The sequence below is a fragment of the Carex rostrata genome, chromosome 16, assembly GCF_964058835.1.
Source record: "Carex rostrata chromosome 16, lpCarRost1.2, whole genome shotgun sequence".
NCBI classification, from domain to species: Eukaryota; Viridiplantae; Streptophyta; class Magnoliopsida; order Poales; family Cyperaceae; genus Carex; species Carex rostrata.
Window position 1 is genome coordinate 6,489,594 of NC_135933.1, and position 20,039 is coordinate 6,509,632.

General features: G+C 32.7%; 2 protein-coding genes across 4 annotated transcripts; both read left to right on the forward strand.

Annotated features, from left to right (window-relative positions):
* The first annotated feature begins 7,483 nt into the window (after positions 1-7,483).
* LOC144567803 (uncharacterized) lies at positions 7,484-11,875 on the forward strand. Its single transcript, XM_078317984.1, has 4 exons — positions 7,484-7,829; positions 8,572-9,124; positions 9,570-9,801; positions 11,613-11,875. Exons 1-4 carry the CDS (start codon positions 7,700-7,702, stop codon positions 11,646-11,648), a joined length of 951 nt encoding a protein of 316 aa, XP_078174110.1. The 5' UTR covers positions 7,484-7,699; the 3' UTR covers positions 11,649-11,875.
* Positions 11,876-12,557: 682 nt separating this feature from the next.
* Positions 12,558-16,081, forward strand: LOC144567553 (RNA recognition motif (RRM)-containing protein). 3 transcript variants are annotated; one of them, XM_078317718.1, is made up of 5 exons: positions 12,558-12,857; positions 13,082-13,191; positions 13,737-13,924; positions 14,724-14,891; positions 15,663-16,081. In XM_078317718.1, the coding sequence occupies exons 1-5, from the start codon at positions 12,685-12,687 to the stop codon at positions 15,918-15,920; spliced, it is 897 nt and encodes a 298-aa protein (XP_078173844.1). In that variant the 5' UTR covers positions 12,558-12,684; the 3' UTR covers positions 15,921-16,081. The 3 variants fall into 3 exon arrangements, with proteins under 3 accessions (XP_078173844.1, XP_078173846.1, XP_078173845.1); XM_078317719.1 differs by having other exon boundaries at positions 12,637-12,846; XM_078317720.1 differs by lacking the exon at positions 14,724-14,891.
* The last annotated feature ends 3,958 nt before the right edge of the window (positions 16,082-20,039 follow it).

Sequence of the window (20,039 nt, forward strand, 5' to 3'; positions counted from 1 at the left end):
CGGTCCAAATTTGAAATTTCAAAATTCAAAAAGTCGATCTGAACCGTTCATCTTGTTCTCCATATTAATATGTGCTTGGAGACCAAATTTTACATTTTTATGAATTTTTTTACTATTTATTAAGCCACTTTGAAAATCGTTGATCCAACGGTAGCACGGTAGCACTGTTTTGTTAAGCCACCGTTGGATCAGCGATTTTTAAAGTTACTTAATATATAGTAAACAAATTCAAAAAAAATATAAAATTTGGTCTCCAAGCACATATTAATATGGAGAACAAGATGAACAGTTCAGATCGACTTTTTGGATTTTGAAATTTCAAATTTGGACCAGTAGCACTTCGGCCGAAGTGCTACCGAAAGCATATTGGTCAATCTATATATATATATAAAGGAAGAAAGCAAACCATACCTGAATACCTAATATATTTCTTAACGATGTGCTTTGTGGGTTGTTCAACGACCAGTCATACATCTCGTGTCAAAATATAAGAATATAGCCAATTAAATTTGAAGCTGACGAATTGATTTGGAAAATAATTATTAAAAGTCCCAGTGTTGTAAAAAAACGGTCTTAACGACTGTTTAATCGTTAACGATGGTCAAACCGTTACGAATACACTTAACGGATGCATGTTTGCGGATGAAAATTATTAATCAGCTGTTTTTTGAATTGCTCATTAGTTTATTCCCGTTTATTCCAGTAAAATTTTATTTTTTTCACATTGACTTCTTTTTGTGATAGTATGTGATAATAAGTTTTATAAATCATGTTTTATAGTTTTATTTGTACTTGGACATACATCCAATATTTTTTATATATGTTTTTTCTTCTTGCTTACTTTGAAATTGATTAATTATTATGTTATTTATATATCATATATTTTTCTTACTTATAACTAATGTAATTTTTTCAATTAGTATGACATTTTTATTTATGAGACTAAGTTGTTGTCATAAACTAAATTTAGTGATTTTATGTTTGCATGTTTCATTTCTTTCAAATAATATGTTATTAGTACTTGAAAATGCTTAATTTTTTAATTTATTTTTTCATTAAATAAATATGTTACTTACACATGAAAATTCTTATGCGTTAAAAAATATAAACGTAATGTCATGTTATAATAGTAGAACTAAATTAAATTAAGTTTATTTGGTAAATTTAATGCGCTAAATAAATTATGATATATATACATAAATTTAATAAAAACGTTAAATTGTCCGCATAATTCCGATTAATCGGCAGCAAACCGATTAATCGCTTGACGGTACCCCATCCGTCCGACGGCCACATACCGTTATTTACAACCAGCAGTCCAAACGCCATTTCAAAGAATTTTCTATTGACTTATATTGCCACCATGTGTGTTCAATTAAAGCATCCAATTAAAAAATTAAGCTGTTACATTATATTGAGAAGCAAGTGATGCCCAAAAGTGTTTTTGCAAAATTGCGATTTCAGATAAAGATCATAGAGGACATGCTTAATTTGAGCTATTTTTTTTAACGAAAAATGCAGAGGTCATGTCTCTAGATTTCATTAATCAAAGACATCAATTAATGATCAATGATATCGAAAATACAAGAATACATTAAAAAAGAAAAAGACAAAGCAAGAAAGAAAAACAAAGGGGGAAAACATGAAAAGCCGACATTTTTATTTTTACCCCTTAAAAAATTATTTTAATAATAATAACCAAAGTTTAGCAACAATTTTAAAAATACCCCACCCGTGAAAATTTTCCACGGGCTGAAATTTTAATTCCCATTTTTTTTTTATAAAATAGAAAATTGTTTTTATTTTTTGTATTGAAATATTAGAAATGTTGAATATATTTATTTGAAAATAGATGGAATACAATATAATTTGATTTATTAGAAAGACTGTAACAAATAACCCGGATTAATATTTTTCAGGTCAGATTTTTCGCGGCTGTAAGAAAAATTAATATATTTTTGTATGTGTTATTGAAAAAAAATAAAAATGCTTAGATTCTGAGTTATTGATCCCGGTTCAAAAGTCACTTCTATGTAATCTAGAAAATATTGTGATCTTTCTAGGACATTTAATTTATGGAAAGTTGTATATATTTTTGAAAAAAAATAAAAACTTTAAGTTATTTAATAATTATTATTCAAAAAGAATTCTCAAAATAGATACAACTTTTTATAAATTAAATGTCCTAGAAGGATCACAATATTTTCTAGATTACATAGAAGTGACTTTTGAACCGGGATCAATAACTCAGAATCTAAGCATTTTTATTTTTTTTCAATAACACATACAAAAATATATTAATTTTTCTTACAGCCGCGAAAAATCTGACCTGAAAAATATTAATCCGGGTTATTTGTTACAGTCTTTCTAATAAATCAAATTATATTGTATTCCATCTATTTTCAAAGAAATATATTCAACATTTCTAATATTTCAATACAAAAAATAAAAAATAAAAACAATTTTCTATTTTATAAAAAAAAAATGGGAATTAAAATTCCAACCCGTGAAAAATTTCCACGGTGGGGTATTTTTAAAATTGTTGCTAAACTTTAGTTATTATTATTAAAATGATTTTTAATGGAGTAAAAATCAATATTCTATTTCTAAATAAAAAAAATTCTTCTATGTCTATCTAGATGCTTCATAAGCCTATATCGATGTTTAATTTAATGACTTGCATGTGATGCAAGGCAAGGGTAATGCACACAAAATTTATCTAACTTGCATGTGATGCAAGAGTAATATGCACTCAAAATTATTTTGACATAAATTAGCCTTCCTCCAAGAGAGATGCATCATGTCTTTCAACCTATAATTTTCTTTGTAATATCCTAAATTAGCGGTTTGGAAATGTTTCTTTTTTTTGGGAGCTTGTAAATTGTGAGAATTAAACCACGGCAAGTGATTGGCAACATTCTTGGTAGACAATTGAGTATTATTTTATAACTCCATGTAAAATTTGAGGAATAGAAACAACCACTAAATAACCTAATTAGCGGTTTGGGGATGTTTTTTTGGGAGCTTGTAAATTGAAAAAATTAAACCACGCTCAATGATTGGCAACTTTTTTGGTGGACAATTAGTATGCTTTTGTAACTTTATTTAAATTTTGAGGAATATAAACAGCCACACAATAACTTTTAGATCAATTAATTGTTTGTGCTATCAAACTAACAAAAGTAACAACAAGAATATGAGGAAACCACTTTCAAAGTTTTTGAACTGGCTTCTAAGAGAATTAAAGTGTGAGCTGTGAATTGTAAAGTCTCAGGAGAAACAATACCAGACGCAAGAAGAAGATAATTCCAAGCACTTGATAAAACTTTATAGTGTCTGCCACAAAAATGAAAGCATGTCTTCTAAGGTTGCTCACCATTTATTTTAATTGTGGAGCATAATGATTTGAGCAAATTGGAGAATCCATGCGATGAAGAGAGGTGGAAAGTCTCGCTTGACAATAAATTTATTAAGGAAATACCACGAGACAAATTCAAATTTCATAAAAACAGTTCAAATTTTAGGTTTATATTCGGACTGTCCGATCTGTTTTGGCACAGATATTGAAAGGATTCTGTAAATTGTAATTTGAACCGGATTGATATGAATTCTGATCAAATAGTTTATCCAAATCCAAAATTTTAGTTACTTGAGAGGATCCAATCCTATAACTAGGTTAAAACTTACTGTAAAATTTATTTTAATTTTTGAGTAAAGATTGAAGATCAAGCTATTCAACTATTTTAATATCCATAATATCAAGCCATTTAATTTTTAAATCCCTTGATCTAAAAAATTCTGCAATATTTGATTTTTGATGTGATTTTTACTACACAAGTAATAAATCCTAATTTACGCTCAATTCGGTTGCAAGTGTACAACCTTGTCGAGTAGTACTTAGGGATCGTCTCCACAGGGACAAGTTGGAATATTAAACCTAACCTAACAATTTAATTTAGTAAAAAGAAATTAAGAAGGTTTTTGTTTGTTTAAAGGGTTGGTTTGATTGTGATTAAACTAAAGTCTTTAAAGCAAAATTAGGTTTTTGACAAGAATGAGAAATTAGGGTTTCTTAGGGTTCCTATCCACTAGTGTTATGACTAATTGGTTTATTAAATTTGTTCTTTTAGTTATGAAGGCACAGTTGGGTGTTGTAGGTACAAAGGGATATCTCTATATTAATACCATCTTTAAATTAGAATAAACGTCACCTCTCGGTACTTGGCTACCCTAATCTAAAGTCATTAAGTTCTTACTGTCTCAATAAATCTAGAAAACTATCTTTCACCTCTCGGTACTTGGCACAATTCTCTAAACTATTAGGTAAAGCCCGTATAAGACAAGCGTCACCTCTCAGTACCTAGCCTATCGAATACCATATTCCTTATGGTCTAGACCTAATATTCAATTTCTCAATTGCAAATACTAAATCCTAGGGTTTCATGTGATTTCGATTAAGTCCTCACAATCAATTAAAATAAAGAATAGATCACAACAAAGAACAAGAATATATAAAATAAAACCAACTAAATCATAACAAAAGTTTCAAGTACAACCCTAATCAATCCTAGAAAAGCCCTTAGCCAGCCATGGCTAAGATACAAATCAAATCAAAAGAATAAAAGAGTTCCAAAGGAAAGAAAATAATAAAACCGATTGATCAATGATCTCTTCTTTCTTCTTCTCTCTTCTAGCTTTTCCTTGCTCTTCCTTGTTGAAACCCTAGAAATTCTGCCTAAAAAACGTACTTAATCTGTTCTACAGGTCCCCCTTTTATACCCCTAGCAAAACCTAAAAATAACTCCTTAAAAATAGCAAATTCGGACTCTGAACCGCCTTATTGCGGGCCGCAATACATTCATTGCGGGCCGCAATGAGTGGAGGCAGTTAACATACTGCGCAAAAAAAATCTGGAGGTCATTGCGGACCGCAATGAAAGTGCTGGAATGAAGATGCTGTGCTGAGAAGTCATTGCGGGCCGCAATGAGTTTGGTTGCGGGCCGCAATGGATGTTGGAATGAAGATTCTCTGTGCTGGAGAAGTCATTGCGGGCCGCAATGAGTTTGGTTGCGGGCTGCAATGGATGTTGGTAGTTGCTCCAATCTTCGCGCTAACTCACTCGTTTTGCTTCGTTAAGCTCCAAACACTTGATTACCTGTAAAATAAACATAACTAGGGCAGTAACTTGAACTTTTGGACATTTCTAACCTAATTAAACCTAATTTAATCAAAACTTGGCTGAATTTACATAACAAACCCTAGGTTTCAATAGATACAATTTCAGCTTATCAATTTTCTACCTATCTAAAAAATTAGTAAAAATTTTTCAAAAAATGTAAAATTTGGTCTCCAAACACATATTAATATGGAGAACAAGATGAATGGTTCGGATCGACAGTTATGATTTTGAAAACTCGAATATTGAGTTGTAGCACCGTAGCTCTCTATGCAACCTATAGTACCGTAGCCTTACTCAAACTTTATTATTTCCAAAACTTCGACCCGCAACATGATACACTGTGACCCGGATCACAACTTATGGTGTTGCTTCTCGCACCAATAACAATTTGACGAAGTTCCCTTTCAAAAAAGAAATACATCTTGGAGGCATAGTCTGCACTCGTACTCGGCTTGTTAGTGTATCAAACTGAGCGAGCGAGTTTAGATTTTAAGTCCCGAGCTAAAACTATTGCTTAAGACCGACTCGTGGCTTATCCGAGCGAGCCAAGCTAACTCGTTATTAGCTTGGCAGATTTATAAATATGTAACATCTATATACCATAATATCTCCAATGTGAACGGATTCGATTAAACTATTAAACTATGTATATTAAATAGCTCGTTAACTACCGAGCTGACTCGTGTCGAGCCAGGCCAAACTCAAACTCATTAATTCTGACTCAAGTATGTAGCGAGCGAGCTAATTTTAACTCGATCCACTAATAAACGAGCTGTTACTGATCGAGTCACGGACGAATACCAAACGGGCCACAAACTTTTTTGCCAGTCCTACTCCTCACCAATGCTAAATATCTCTTAAAAAAATAATTGCCGAGTTGTGGTGTTATTAAAAAAAGATATCCCAAACCGATTTGACAATATTATCTACAGCTTTATGGATATGTAACAAAAAAGCACAAAGCCGAATTTTCTAGTGGAAGGGTGATTGCTTGGTTTAATTGAAAGAATCAGTGCGCATGGTCAGAGACATGTAGTTGCAAAAAGATCCTAAAAGTAAGGATGTGAGACGAAGGAAATTCCAATGAGAAGAAAAGAACACCCTAGTATCAAGTCTACAAAAGCAAGTAGGCATTTTGTTGGATCAAATGATTGACCAGTGACCACAATAACTATTATGATTTTAATTTTGTTTTAGAATACTTGCAAAGATTATATCGTATGTTAGCAGTCTAGATTAAGCCAAATTTGAATCTAAAATGTTAATCTTTTTGTGACATTTTTTTTTTGGGGGATCATATAGGGGTAAATTTTTTTAACAAGGTCACTGAACTTTTGCTATTAATTCAACTTAGTAATTAATAATTATTTCTCTTCTAAGTTGCTGTATATGAATTTGTTTTAATCCAATCAACTCGTCATCTTAGTCTCCAAAAACTGACGCATTGATGCCATTCTCCACGTTAGCAAAAAAAATGTCCAAATTAGCAGAAAAATATCTTCACTATAAATATATGACCATATATCATCACATCTAATTTTTATACGATTTAGGGATTTAACTGGGATAAACTAAAATTAAATGTTTTGTGAGGATTTAATTTTGGTGACCCTAAAGAAATTTAGCCGTCATATTAATATGCTTTGCATTAAGCGCCTAGTGTGATAAAATAATTGAAAAATACTTAGTTTGGAAATACATGTATTAGTATAATAAGACCGGTCGTTTTCATAGCATGTATAAAATATTCTATTTTAAAATGCATCTCATTTAAAAGAATTTAGTTTAAAGATACAAAAATAAGGCATTCAACAAAAGCATAATCGGTATCAACTGAATATTGAAAAATTGAATTCTCAAAATAGCAGTAACCTTATTTTAAATTCTACTTTTAATTGTTACAATATAGATTGATACGATTTCGTTTTTTGTCCATTTTATTGATTATGTTCCCCTTTCCAGAATTAATAGTAGCCGATAATTTTATTAGTACCAAAATAATATATCATAATTTAATTAGGTTTCAACGCGAATCCTTTGACACGCCTTGATAGTTGATATCATACGCGGGCCCCTTGTTTCAGAAGCAGAAGCGGGGGCGGTCCAATGGCCATCTGACCAAATTTGGTCCGATACTCGGTCAAAATCCGTGCAATATGCACTAAAATTCGTGCGCATTCGATCAGCGCGGAACTTGAAGTTGTATGCACGTATCAAAATGCAAAATGGACGGTTCTAATTAGGGAATCGACCAAATTTGGCCAATTGCCGATATAACAGCCCCCTATATTTTCAGAAGCTGCTTATCCTTTTCTCACCTCTCCGCACGGACGGTCGGGATTGCCTCAAGACGAACCCCGTCTTTCCCAGATCGATAAAAATCACAAACGCTCGCCTCGTGCGAAAACCCTTCCCGAAGCGAGAAGAGAGGTAACGGGAGGGAGGGGATAGGGATCCAGTAATCCCCCCTCCCCCTTTCGTCTACACAAGCCTCTGTTTGTTTGTGCTTTCTATACGACCATGGCTTCGTTCGAGAGCCCCTTGTCTTGCCCCTCGGCTCTTGACACTGGTTCGCAGCAGGTCGATGAGAAACCGGCGGTCGATCCATTCCTCGTCGAGCTGCTTGAGAACCCTCGTTATCGTCTTATTGGTAACTTTTTCATTTGTTACCTTTTTCGTTTTTGGATTGAGCAGGCACAGTTAGTTGTTTTCGTTAGAATTTCGGATTTATTAAGTTTTAGTGATTAGGAGATATTTGAGGTGCAATTTTTACATTGATTCTGTTGGGGCTTTTTGCGTAGTCCTATTGTAGATTGAACCTAAAACCTGAAAGATATCTTTTTGTGCTTATCTTGTTAGTTCTTGGAGTGATTTGCTTAGAATTCTGCAAATCTGTTGCCTAATTAACCTTCTAAATCATGCCTGAGGTGGATGTTTGCAGTTAGAGTAAGGTTTGGTCAGCACCAAGATTTGATTTCTGGTGGTACTGCTAAACATTGATCTGATACTGTTATCCTGTGAAACATAAATTGTTTATAGCCTTTCTTCTTTTGAAAAAAAGAATGAACCTGACTTCAATCAACTGTCAATTGTGCACTTTAAAGAGAGGGGGGGGGGGGGGGGGGGGGGGGGCGGGCTAATAGGCGAAGGTATATTGCAGGTACTAAATAGACCTCACTTTAATGGTCTCTCCCTCTCTCTTTTTATGTATTTCTGTTGATCTTGTTGAGTTGATTGATAGACATGTAAATATGTCATCTTTAAGTTAGAATTGAACGAAACCATCATTCTAAGGTTACAAGGAAGACAGGTGTATGCATTTATTGCTTACATATAGTTATTCTATTGTATGGAGTCCTTTGCAAGGTCATAACTTCTCTATTCAACTACAGTTCTGAGGATGGAGCTGGACATACAAAAGTTCATGCAAAACCCTGAGTTGCAGGAGTTTGAGTTCCAGCATTTCCCTACATCCTACCTGCGATGTGCTGCTCACCGCGTGGCGCAGCACTATGGTTTGGAAACTACTGCAGCTGATAGCATAGTGAATAGTTCCTTAGTCAACAAAGTAATCGCAAGAAAAACACCCAATAGTAAATTCCCATCTTTGCTGCTGTCTAAGATTGTACCAAAGCAATCCGAATGCGAGGCGTCAGAAAAGAAGATGATTGTGCTCCGTCAGCGACCGAAGGCTTCAACTGGTGATGCAATGGGATCGGAAGCGAAGAAAAACCTGATGAAGAGTATAGAAGAAAGGGAGGAGGAGTATGATAAAGCACGGGCCAGGATTTTCAGTGGCTCCAGTTATATTGCTGACAATGAGGTTCCGCTCCCTAACACACAGGTGGTTACACAGGAGGTGGAGAAGTATAACGGCAAAGTTGCGGTGTTTAGAGACAGAGAGAAGGATCGATATGATCCAGATTATGACAGGAGTTATGACAGGTAAGCTTGTTGGCTTAATGAAGTCTTGCCAGTTAATTTTATTTACTGACAGTATTGGCCCTTCATAATATTTGTCTCATTACAATTATGGGCTCCGACATTATATGAATTTTTGAGACAAAAATTTGGTCAATTTATTTCTTCACTTGTTATTTGGCTCAACCTTAGATTAAAATGGTTGCGAGTCATATGCGAGTAGTCCAAAAAATGGCACGCCCTAATCACAACAAAATGGTGGCTGTTGTTTGGAAATGCTGTAAAGTAACTTGTAATTTTTAACAATACCTGTACATTTTTTAATCACATCACTCCTATCCCTGTAAAATAGCATGTAATCTGTAAGAAAACCCATGCATGTTTTAATTATCTCAATCCCTTTCAAGTTTTTGACTGTATTAGTAGTGCGTTCCGTCAAAATAAATTATTTTCGTTTGAAATTTTACAGGTATGTTAGGAGCTCTTTGCCAGCCCGTAACTTTCCTGTGGTTAACCAGCCACAATATATGCCTTTCGTGGGAAATCAGGCCAGCATCAACTACAGACCGATGGATCCAAATATGAGCTCCTTCTCTGCTTTTGGGTCCCACCAAGCTTCAAATGCTTTCTATGCTCCATGGCCTACACCAACCATGATGTATGCCAACTGCTATGGCCATCTTACTCATGTTGCCTCACAGGTAATATGTACATGAAACCTATTCATTTTGTGAAATATTGGCTGGAGGGGTATAAAGTATAAACGGAAAGACTAGGAACGGATAGTGCTAAAATTCATATTTGTGTCTGCATCTGATTCCGAACATATAGTGTTAAAATAATATCTATGTCTGCATTTTATTGAGCATATGAGGATACAAATATGGATATTAAATTGATGTCACAACTCAAACCTAAATTTGCATCTAAATGGACAGGGATACGTATGATTAATTGATAAATATGAACACTTATACGGATTTGAAATGTATAATTAGTGGATAACACTAGCAAACATACAAGTATAATAAATGTAGATAATTAAAAGTAATTGAGGCATGGTACTATGCATAGCATGACTGGTCGGAGTTATAGCTTCAATCTTGGTTCGAGATTTAAATGGCGTTCTGAGTTGCTCAATTCAATCTACATACTAAAATCTTTTAGGACAGGTATACATATGGATAATTGACAAATACAAACTCTTTTATGGATTTCGAAATGGATAATTAGTGGATACCACTGATAAACATACAAGTATAATAACATGTATCTAATTTAAAATGATTGAGGCTATGGTATTATGCATATCACTGATTGGTCGGAGTTGTGGTTTCAATCTCGATTTTCTAGATCTAAACAGTGTTCCCAGTTGCTCATTTCAATCTACATATTAAAATATTTTAGGAAACCAAGTTTTATATATTTTAAAATTTGTTTAGTATTTTATCCAATAGAGAACTATTTCTATTGGATGATCTGGAATTTTTAAAATCAATGTCAGTAGTTTTCTTACTATCAAAAGAAAATAGTAAAAGAATCTTAAGACATGTAAAAAGTTTATTTTGTTACAAGATTTTCATATGTAGATTGAATTGAGCGGCTTTGATCAGATGTTTGAATCTTGAAAATTGAGATCTGAAGTCATAGCACATTAGCACCTGCCAAACGGCGCTGTGCTTAACATAAACCTCCTTTTTAAAATAATAAAATGAAATTTTAAATAACAAACCTGATAACTAACTAATATTATTTAATATTTATAGATTATAATAGTAGTGCCTTACAAATAAGTAACTTGAGAGTATGTAGGCTCCCTTTTTTCCATGGTTATTCCAAATTTGGGTAATTTAGATATCGGGATCTTTTCAAGGAACTATAAGTATCTGGATCCCCAAATTATGTAGATACAGACACATACTGATACAAATAATTGATTTATAGATATGGTCAGTATCTTATCTTTACACATAATTATCTGGATACAGGCTTAGAGGAAGAAATAATTATCCAGTCTGTTTACTCCCTTAATTGTCTACCAACAAATGAGGGATTTTGTAAATACACTCACTTATTTAGATAAAACACACATATTTTGGAATTTACAAAATCAACCCTTCTCCAATGGACTTATCTGTCTTGCTTTCTCTGGCTTGTTCTTGAATAGTTTGCTTCTTGCATGAACTTTGTCCTTTCATCTTGTGCAAAACCAGTTAGGACTCCTATTATAGAAGAAAAATACTTTTACTGGCTTCCATACTGGATTTAAATGTGTTTGAAAAATGTTTAAGTGCAATATGTGCTATGTGATAATTTTAAATTTCCACAAGGAATCTAAATGGGTTTTTAAAATGTGATCATTGAATACTTTTTTTAACATCATTGTAGTTGTTATTGTTTATCCAAATACCACAAAGCGTTTGTTTGCAAATAACCAAGTCACTAACAAAAAATGGCAACTATTTTTGCACAAATCATAATAATATACTAAGATTTTTGTAATTGTGTGCAGGTTCCCTTTTATCAGGGTTTTGATCATCCTCGGTAGGGCTAGAAGACCCAAAGACTAAATCTGAAACAAACTTTAGCTTGTCATTTTTATTATAATGTATTTCTGTCGTAGACTGTTAATCTAATAGCACTTGCATTTAGCACATTTTGATGTTTCAGTATGTTTTGTGTTTTGAGTTAGATTTTTATCTAGCTCCTGCTGTATAATGATTGACATATGCGCCATACTTTTATTGTTCTAATTCTTAAGTAGTTGTGCATAATATATCTCAAACGACAAATTGCCTGACATCATATTACAATTTTGCTAAAAGATGTACTGGAACTGTCATTTTGCTAATAGGTCCTAATTTCCTTGTGAGATCTGCCCGCAATGGTAGAAAACAACATACAGATTTTGCAGCTTCAATTGTGAATGTTTGTAATATTAATGTCCTGGTTATCTCGCGAACTCTTGTGCGGGAAATATTTAATGTTCGCTTTGGATCTGTGCTCAATCAATCTGCTTACGTTCCTTGACCAAGTTAGTTAAGGTCCGGATGTTAATTGCAAACGGCGGGCTTTAATATGATGAATTATGGATTTGAAAAAAACGAGCACTACAAAATCTCCATTCTAAAAAGTCTCCCCATGCACCCAATTAAAAGAGAGTTGATATTTTAAATCCAAATTTCAAACAACAAATCAGAACCACAAGTGATGCATAAATGTAAAATGTAGCTTTTCATTCAAGTTCAAGAGTATGAAAAGATGACAATTTCATTGTTATTAATGTCTCTATGAAACTATTTGAAAGTCTGTAACAAGAAACAACAAAAAAAGACTACGGGCATGTTTACCAAAAAAATAATAATAAGAACAAAAAGAGGCTTTCTTATTAGTTAGCCCAGGAACCGGCCCAAATTGAATTTGAGAAGAACATCAGCTCTCCAAATTGAACCACCACTTGTGAGTCTGTCACCCTTGCATTTCTTCTCGCCTCTTTCCTTGAAACTCTTGAGGTTAACACCAGCTGGAGAAAGGGGTTAAACTAACGAACGGGAGGAGAGCGGCGAGAGTAAGCAGTAGGACCAATGAATCCTCTAACTTTGGTGAAGCGAACTCAGAAGATAACATCGACGGAGGCGGCGCTGGGGATTTCGGACGAGGCATCGTGGCACGCCAAGTACAAGGACTCGGCCTATGTTTTCGTCGGCGGCCTCTCCTACGACCTCACCGAAGGCGACCTCCTCGCCGTATTCTCTCAGTATCCATACCTCTCCTCTCTCTGTTTTTTTTCTTATTACCGTTTCAATATTTTCTGTTGTTTCTATGCCCAAATTTTAAAAAAAAAGCCTTGGTAGTTAGTTGTTATTGTGAGATGTATTGGGGTTTGATCTGCAAATATTGGAATATGTTGGGTATAATTTGCTGTGGAACTCTAATTTATTGAAGATAATAGCTGATCTAAGGTTAATTGTTTCAACGCAGATATGGGGAGATTATGGACGTTAACCTGGTGAGAGATAAAGGAACTGGGAAATCCAAGGGGTTTGCATTCATTGCTTATGAAGACCAAAGGAGCACCATTCTTGCTGTAGGTCTGTATGATTTTATGTTTATTAAGTGCTGCTGATCAAAATAAAATTAAACTCATGGTACTATTTAGTTGTAGGAGACTCCCATTGCTCGGTCTTGTACTGGTAATGCCGATCCCATGCCCGTTTGATGTGTAAATGCGTACCGATTCTAGGTAGCTATTATTGCTTACCTACTTGTTGTGCATTATCAATTTGTTAGTGCCTCCAATTAGTGGTGAAACTCGGCTAAAATGAGGTCTGGAGTGCAATATTTGTTGATATTAATACTCCTACTTATTTTAATCTTTGTCCTTCAAGAGTGCGATATTTGTTGATAACGTCTGTATAAGCATAACTATACATCAGAGGGATTTGAAGTTAAAATTCCAAACAGCATTAACTTGGAATGAGTCATTTTAGCAGGTTGATAACGTATTAAAATATCACTCATCTTATGGACCATTTATGCAGGTTAAATATTCTGCCAGTGTGGCTGCATTAAGAAACTAATTTAAACAATTGCATGATAATATTAGTACTAACAATCATTCTGTTCTGCTCTGCAGATAATTTAAATGGTGCAAGAGTGAGCGGACGAATTGTTCGAGTTGATCATGTAAGCAAATACAAAAAGAAGGAAGAAGAAGATGAAGATAATGATCAAGAGAAGAAAGAGGCTCGTGGTGTTTGTTATGCTTTTCAGAAAGGGGAGTGCAATCGAGGTGCTTCTTGCAAATTTTCTCACCAGGAACCGGTAATTAATCATATCTAATCGTATTTAGTTTTTGTTAAAAGGTTTTCATCGCATTTATTCATTGAAAAGATAAAAATAGTTTTAAAAAAATTGAGTGGAAGTTGAAGCCAGACTGCTTAAGCACAAACCTTGATGGGTACCATGTTAATCTTTGGAATTTCACGCTCTTAACAATTTTGCATTTCCTTTCCCTTAGCTTGTAAACTCAATTCATTATTTAATAAAATTCGCTAAGTAAGCATTTTACCTACTTAAAAAATAAAAACTGCATATTCTGTTGGCCTTTGGTTAAATTATAAGCAATAGTTCATCATCTTACTTGTGTTTTGCTAAGACAGTGCTGATTATTGACAGAAACTGTCTAGGTCTACTAGGTAGTCACTACCTAGTTTATCAAAAAAAAGACAGGAATTGTCTAGGTAATAAATTTGGTGCTCATTTATCTGAATCAGTTCTTAACAGTGTTTGTTTGGCACAAAAGGGTTTGAATGTAGTATTAGAAGTAGCAAGATGTATTATAATGACTTGATTGCATTATAATGAAAGGCCTAAACAAAATCAAAAGTTTAGGGCCTTTGTTGCAAAAAGCAATATCTCAAGGGCTTAGTTGAACATTAGCACTACATACTTCCACTATAATTACTGTACTGACATCATCTTGACCTTGCTAAAGCAGTCCATAAGAACCAGAAATAATTGGAAAAATGAAATTTGTGGTTAAGTTTTTTCCTTTTTTGCACTAGGTTTTCGGTATAACATAAAACACTTACAATTATTGTCATACCCTATTTATATATAGCGTGAGACAGGAGACCCGCGGTGGGGCCGCAAAGCAAGTGATTCTGCTTGGGAAAATGACAAATTTGATAATGAGCAAGAGAAGAGAAAGGCTCCTGGTGTTTGTTATGCTTTTCAAAAAGGGGAGTGCAATCGAGGTGCTTCTTGCAAGTTTTCCCACCAGGAGCCGGTAATTTATCATATATAATCATATTTAGTTTTTATTAAGATTTCATTGCATTTATTCATTTAAGCACAAACTTTGGTGGATACCATTTTGAATTGTTGGAAGTTTGTCATTTTAATAATTTTGCATATTCTCTCCCTTAGCTTGAAAAATCTTTTCTTTATTTAATAAAATTTGCTAAGTAGCCATTTTGCCTAAAAAAAACTTGCATATTCTACATTCAAGCCCGTTAATCTTTTTATCCTTTTTTAAAGCTTTTGGTATTATTAGAACACTATAAATCTTTTAGTTCATGTTCTTTTGGCCTTCAGTTAACTAAAAGCAATTGTTCACAATCTCACTTGTGTTTTTGCTAAGACAGTGCTGATTCTTGACATAAACTGTCTAGGTAATAAATTTGGTGCTCATTTATCTTAATCAGTTCTTAACAGTGTTTGTTTGGCACTAAAGGGTTTGAATGTAGTATTAGAAGTAGCAAGATGCATTATAATGACTTGATTGCATTATAATGAAAGGCCTAAACAAAATCAAAAGTTTAGGGCCTTTGTTGCAAAAAGCAATATCTCAAGGGCTTAGTTGAACATTAGCACTACATACTTTCCTCTTTAATTACTGTACTACCATCATCTCGGCCTTGATGCTAAAACAGTCCGTGAGAACCAGAATAATTGGAAAAATGGTTTTTGTGGTTATTTTTTATTTTATTTTTGCCACTAGGCTTTCGGTATAACATTTAGCACTTACTGTTTATTGTTATACCCTATTCATATATAGCGTGAGACAGGAGACCAGCAGTGGGGCCGTAAAGCAAGTGATTCTGCTTGGGAAAACAATAAATTTGATGAGGAAACTCGTCACAATAAAAGGGAGAGGCGAAACAGTCCGAGTTCAAGAGACCGTGAGATTGAGAGAAAAAGAAAAGACGAGAGAGGATTGGATAGGAGAGATGATAGACAGAGGAATGAAAAGGGATCTTCGTCCAGGTATTATGATAGAGATGGTGAGAGAGATCGACGGAGCTCTCGTGGATAAATTATATTTGTGAACTTCAAACTTAGTTGTATTTTTGGTTTCTACTTTTGAGCTGTTTTGATGTGATTTAGGTTGCTTTGAGAAGCCAAGTTTAGTCATCATATACTTCTATTAGTTAAGAATGTCATACACGTAGAGAAACTATGATGCCAAATTGCCAATAGTTGTGAGAAATCAGTGGGTAAACATTTTGACAGAGCAGTTTTTGGTTCATGCTGCGCAGAGTCATATGCAACATTGTTTTGACTTGTAGTCCGTGCATTGCATGAATTAGAAGCGCTCTGTCAAAAATTTCACCCGAAATCTGTCTAGTACTTGTCATGATATATTTTAAAAGAAATCGATATTTATTGGTGCTATATACGCAAAATTCTGACTTTAGATTATTAATAAAAGTTAAAGTTTGTAGTATGTTGATATTTGATAAAAGTTAAAAGAGTAAGGCCTAGGTGCTATGGATAACATAAGGCTTTATATGCTACGGCTTTAAAAACCAATTGTATAAATTTCAAATTTCGATTTAAGTAGCTCAATAAATTTGTATAATGCTAATTTACTATGTTTTTTTATAATTTATGAAAGAGGGCAAAAAATGACTCAAAATATTGATATTTTTTTATTTTTAAGTTATTTTTTTGTCAGATTTCATAAATCATAAAAAATAGTAAAATGATTTCAAAAATAATAAAAATTATTATTTTACAATTTCATTTTATAACTAATTTACTGAACTTTATAGATCAAAATTTAAAATTTATACAATTGGATTTTTAAGACCGTAACACGGAAAGCCTTATACTATCTATATAGCACCTTGCATAATGGGCAGTACTTTTACCTTCAATACTTCTCACACGAGACATAATATTAGAGATCCGACCAATCTTTTACTTGTAAATAAAAAAATTGACAAGGTCATAATGATGTTATCAAAACCAGACTGGATCGTCGGTTAAACTGAAAAAAAAGGATTAGGTCACTAGTCAGGTTTGAAGAATCATTTATGTTATTGAACCTGTCAAAACCGGTTAAATCGGTTAAATCAGTCGTTTTTACTCAAAAATCGTCCACTTATTTCGAGCAAAAACCCAGTTAGAAGAAATTCATTTAGAGTTTTAGATTAGAATTAATTTTGACTAGAGAAAATAGATCGTAAACAAGGAAAAGAAAGAAGGGAAAATGGAGAAAAGAAGGTGAATATGACAGTGGAATCCATAACTTTTAAGATCAAAGATATCTAATGCCCAATTAAAAAAGGCGACATTAATTTATCTTTTTAAACTTTAATATCAAATGCATCAGGAATTGCCTAGGAAATCATTAGTTTTCATATATTACAAAAATGAATTATTAATTATTCTTTTTTGTATATTAAGCATGAAATTTTTTATTTCACAAAAAAAAATTATTTTGTGTTTTTTTTCCAAACATGTTTATTTTTAAAGTGAATTATATGAATATAGTACTGACTTAGATTTTATGAAATCAATAATAAAATTGCGGTTAACTTTTTTTTTTTGCATATTTTTTCCCTATCTTGTAACTCTTTTCAGTATTTAATTAATAAAATCCGCTAAGTTGGCATTTTGCCTACTTAAAAAAATAAAGGGGCAAATTTTTTCATATACTGCAGTCAAGCTCCTTAATATTTTCGTCCTTTTAAAGGTTTTAGTATTATTAAACCAATACAGATCTCTTAGTTAATTCTCTGTTGGCTTTCGGTTAAAAATTACAAGCAATAGTTTGCATAATGGGCAGTATTTACCTTCAATACTTATCGCACGAGACATAATATTAGAGATGACCAATCTTTTATTTTGTAAATGAAAAAATTCACGAGGTCATGAATCATGATGCTTTCCTTTTCAACGCAAGAATCTGAAGCCTCTATTTTTCAAAAAAAAAAAAAAAAAAAAAAACCGGCCTTCAAATTTTCTCGTTGTGGGACATTAACATATTATGTGAAGTAAAAGAGAAGCAGTGAGTTTGTGTTTCTTAGTATAGTTAAGATGACATGATTCGATGAAGTAATGTTCACTAAAAAAATAAAATTAAAAAAGCACTTGTTACTTTGTTGTATTAGAATTGTGAGGCATCAAGGACAAACTATCTGAAAAGTTAGATGTTTGATACTTTATTAGTTATTACTAAAACTCCGACCCAGCAGTTTTTAACAAAGTAATTAAATTTCTAATTCAATTTTAAAATATCTTTATTTACTCGTCATGATTGATATTTGATAGCAAAATCATGTTTTCCAACAAGGATTGGTCATTGATTCGAAGCCGGTGAAAACTGTCACAGTTGGTGCCCGCCTCAGGAGGGAAAACTTGAGATTGAGGTCAAGAACAATAATTTTTTTTTGAAACCAAACTGATACCGTACTGCTTCAGATATGTGCCTTTTATTTACTTTTTAAGTAATACTGCGGAAATTGAACATAAATTTTTCTTATAAGAGTAAGATCAATTACCAATTAATCGTACTTATTAAGTTATTAATACTGCTCTTTATTACCGCACTTATTAAGTTTTCAAGTTAGTTTGCTATTTTATAGAACGGTTTTCACAATACATAAGAAATATTTCTTCAGGATCAGAAGAACAAAACTCAATGGTGAAACATGAAATTTTTAAACGAAAAAAAATATATTTTGATTAAAGAATAAAATGGATACAAAATATTGTAACATGAATAGATAATAAAATAAGAGTGAGTCTACGGTACCATGCATATTACGATTTGTTACCGTGTTACGGCTCTATATTCGAGTTTTCAAATCCTAACAGTCGATCCAAACCGTTCATCTTGTTCTCCATATTAATATGTGTTTGGAGACCAAATTTTACATTTTTTGAAATTTTTTTACTATTTTTTTAGATTTATTGAAAATCACTGTTTTTGGATGGTCCATAATTTTCAGATCAAGTGATTTTCTAAATATCTAAAAAAATAGTAAACAATTTTCAAAAAATGTAAAATTTGGTCTCCAAACACATATTAATATGGAGAACAAGATGAACGATTCAGATCGACCGTTAGGATTTGAAAATTCAAATATAGAGCCGTAGTACGGTAACAACCTGTGATATGCATAGTACCATAGACTCACTCATAAAATAAAGAAATATTATTTCACAGTGCATCAGATATACGTTATTTTATAGCTAATATAATTCGGACGTAAATAGATTATATACATGGAGATTGTATGAAATATATGAATTTCTTTCTTTATTTTCTTGAGTGAAGGAATTAAGGAGGCTCGAGGCTCTTTCCTTTTCATAAATAAAAGCTGGAATAAGTTTCGGACAAATATATTTTTGATACATAGAATAAGAAACCACAAAAAAAAAAAAAAAAAAAAAAAACGTAGAATAGTATCTTAATTACGGCCATTTTTTTTAATACCCCAAAAAAAAAGAAAAATATAAAAATAACCTTTGTTTTGAGTTTTTTCTATATATGCCCTGACCGCCTGGATACGGGGCGGGCCAAAATTTTAGCAAACCGCCCATTGTATGGGCGCTTCATGCCATTACCAAACCGCCCATATAGTGGGCGGTCCACTTTTTTTTTTTTTTTTTAAGTTTTTTTTTTTTTAAACAGAAATTTTTTTTTGTATTGAAATATTAGAAATGTTGAATATATTTCTTTAAAAATAGATGGAATACAATATAATTTGATTTATTAGAAAGACTACAACAAATAACCCGGATCAATATTTTTCAGGCTGGATTTTTCGCGGCTGTAAGAAAAATTAATATATTTCTTTATGTGTTATTGGACAAAAATAAAAATGCTTAGATTCCGAGTTATTGATCCCGGTTCAAAAGTCACATCTATGTAATCTAGAAAATATTATAATCCTTCTAGGACATTTAATTTATAAAAAGTTGTATCTATTTTGAGAATTCTTTTTGAATAACAATTATTAAATAACTTAAAGTTTTTATTTTTTTTTCAAAAATAGATACAACTTTTCATAAATTAAATGTTCTAGAAGGATCATAATATTTTCTAGATTACATAGAAGTGACTTTTGAACCGGGATCAATAACTCGGAATCTAAGCATTTTTATTTTTGTCCAATAACACATAAAGAAATATATTAATTTT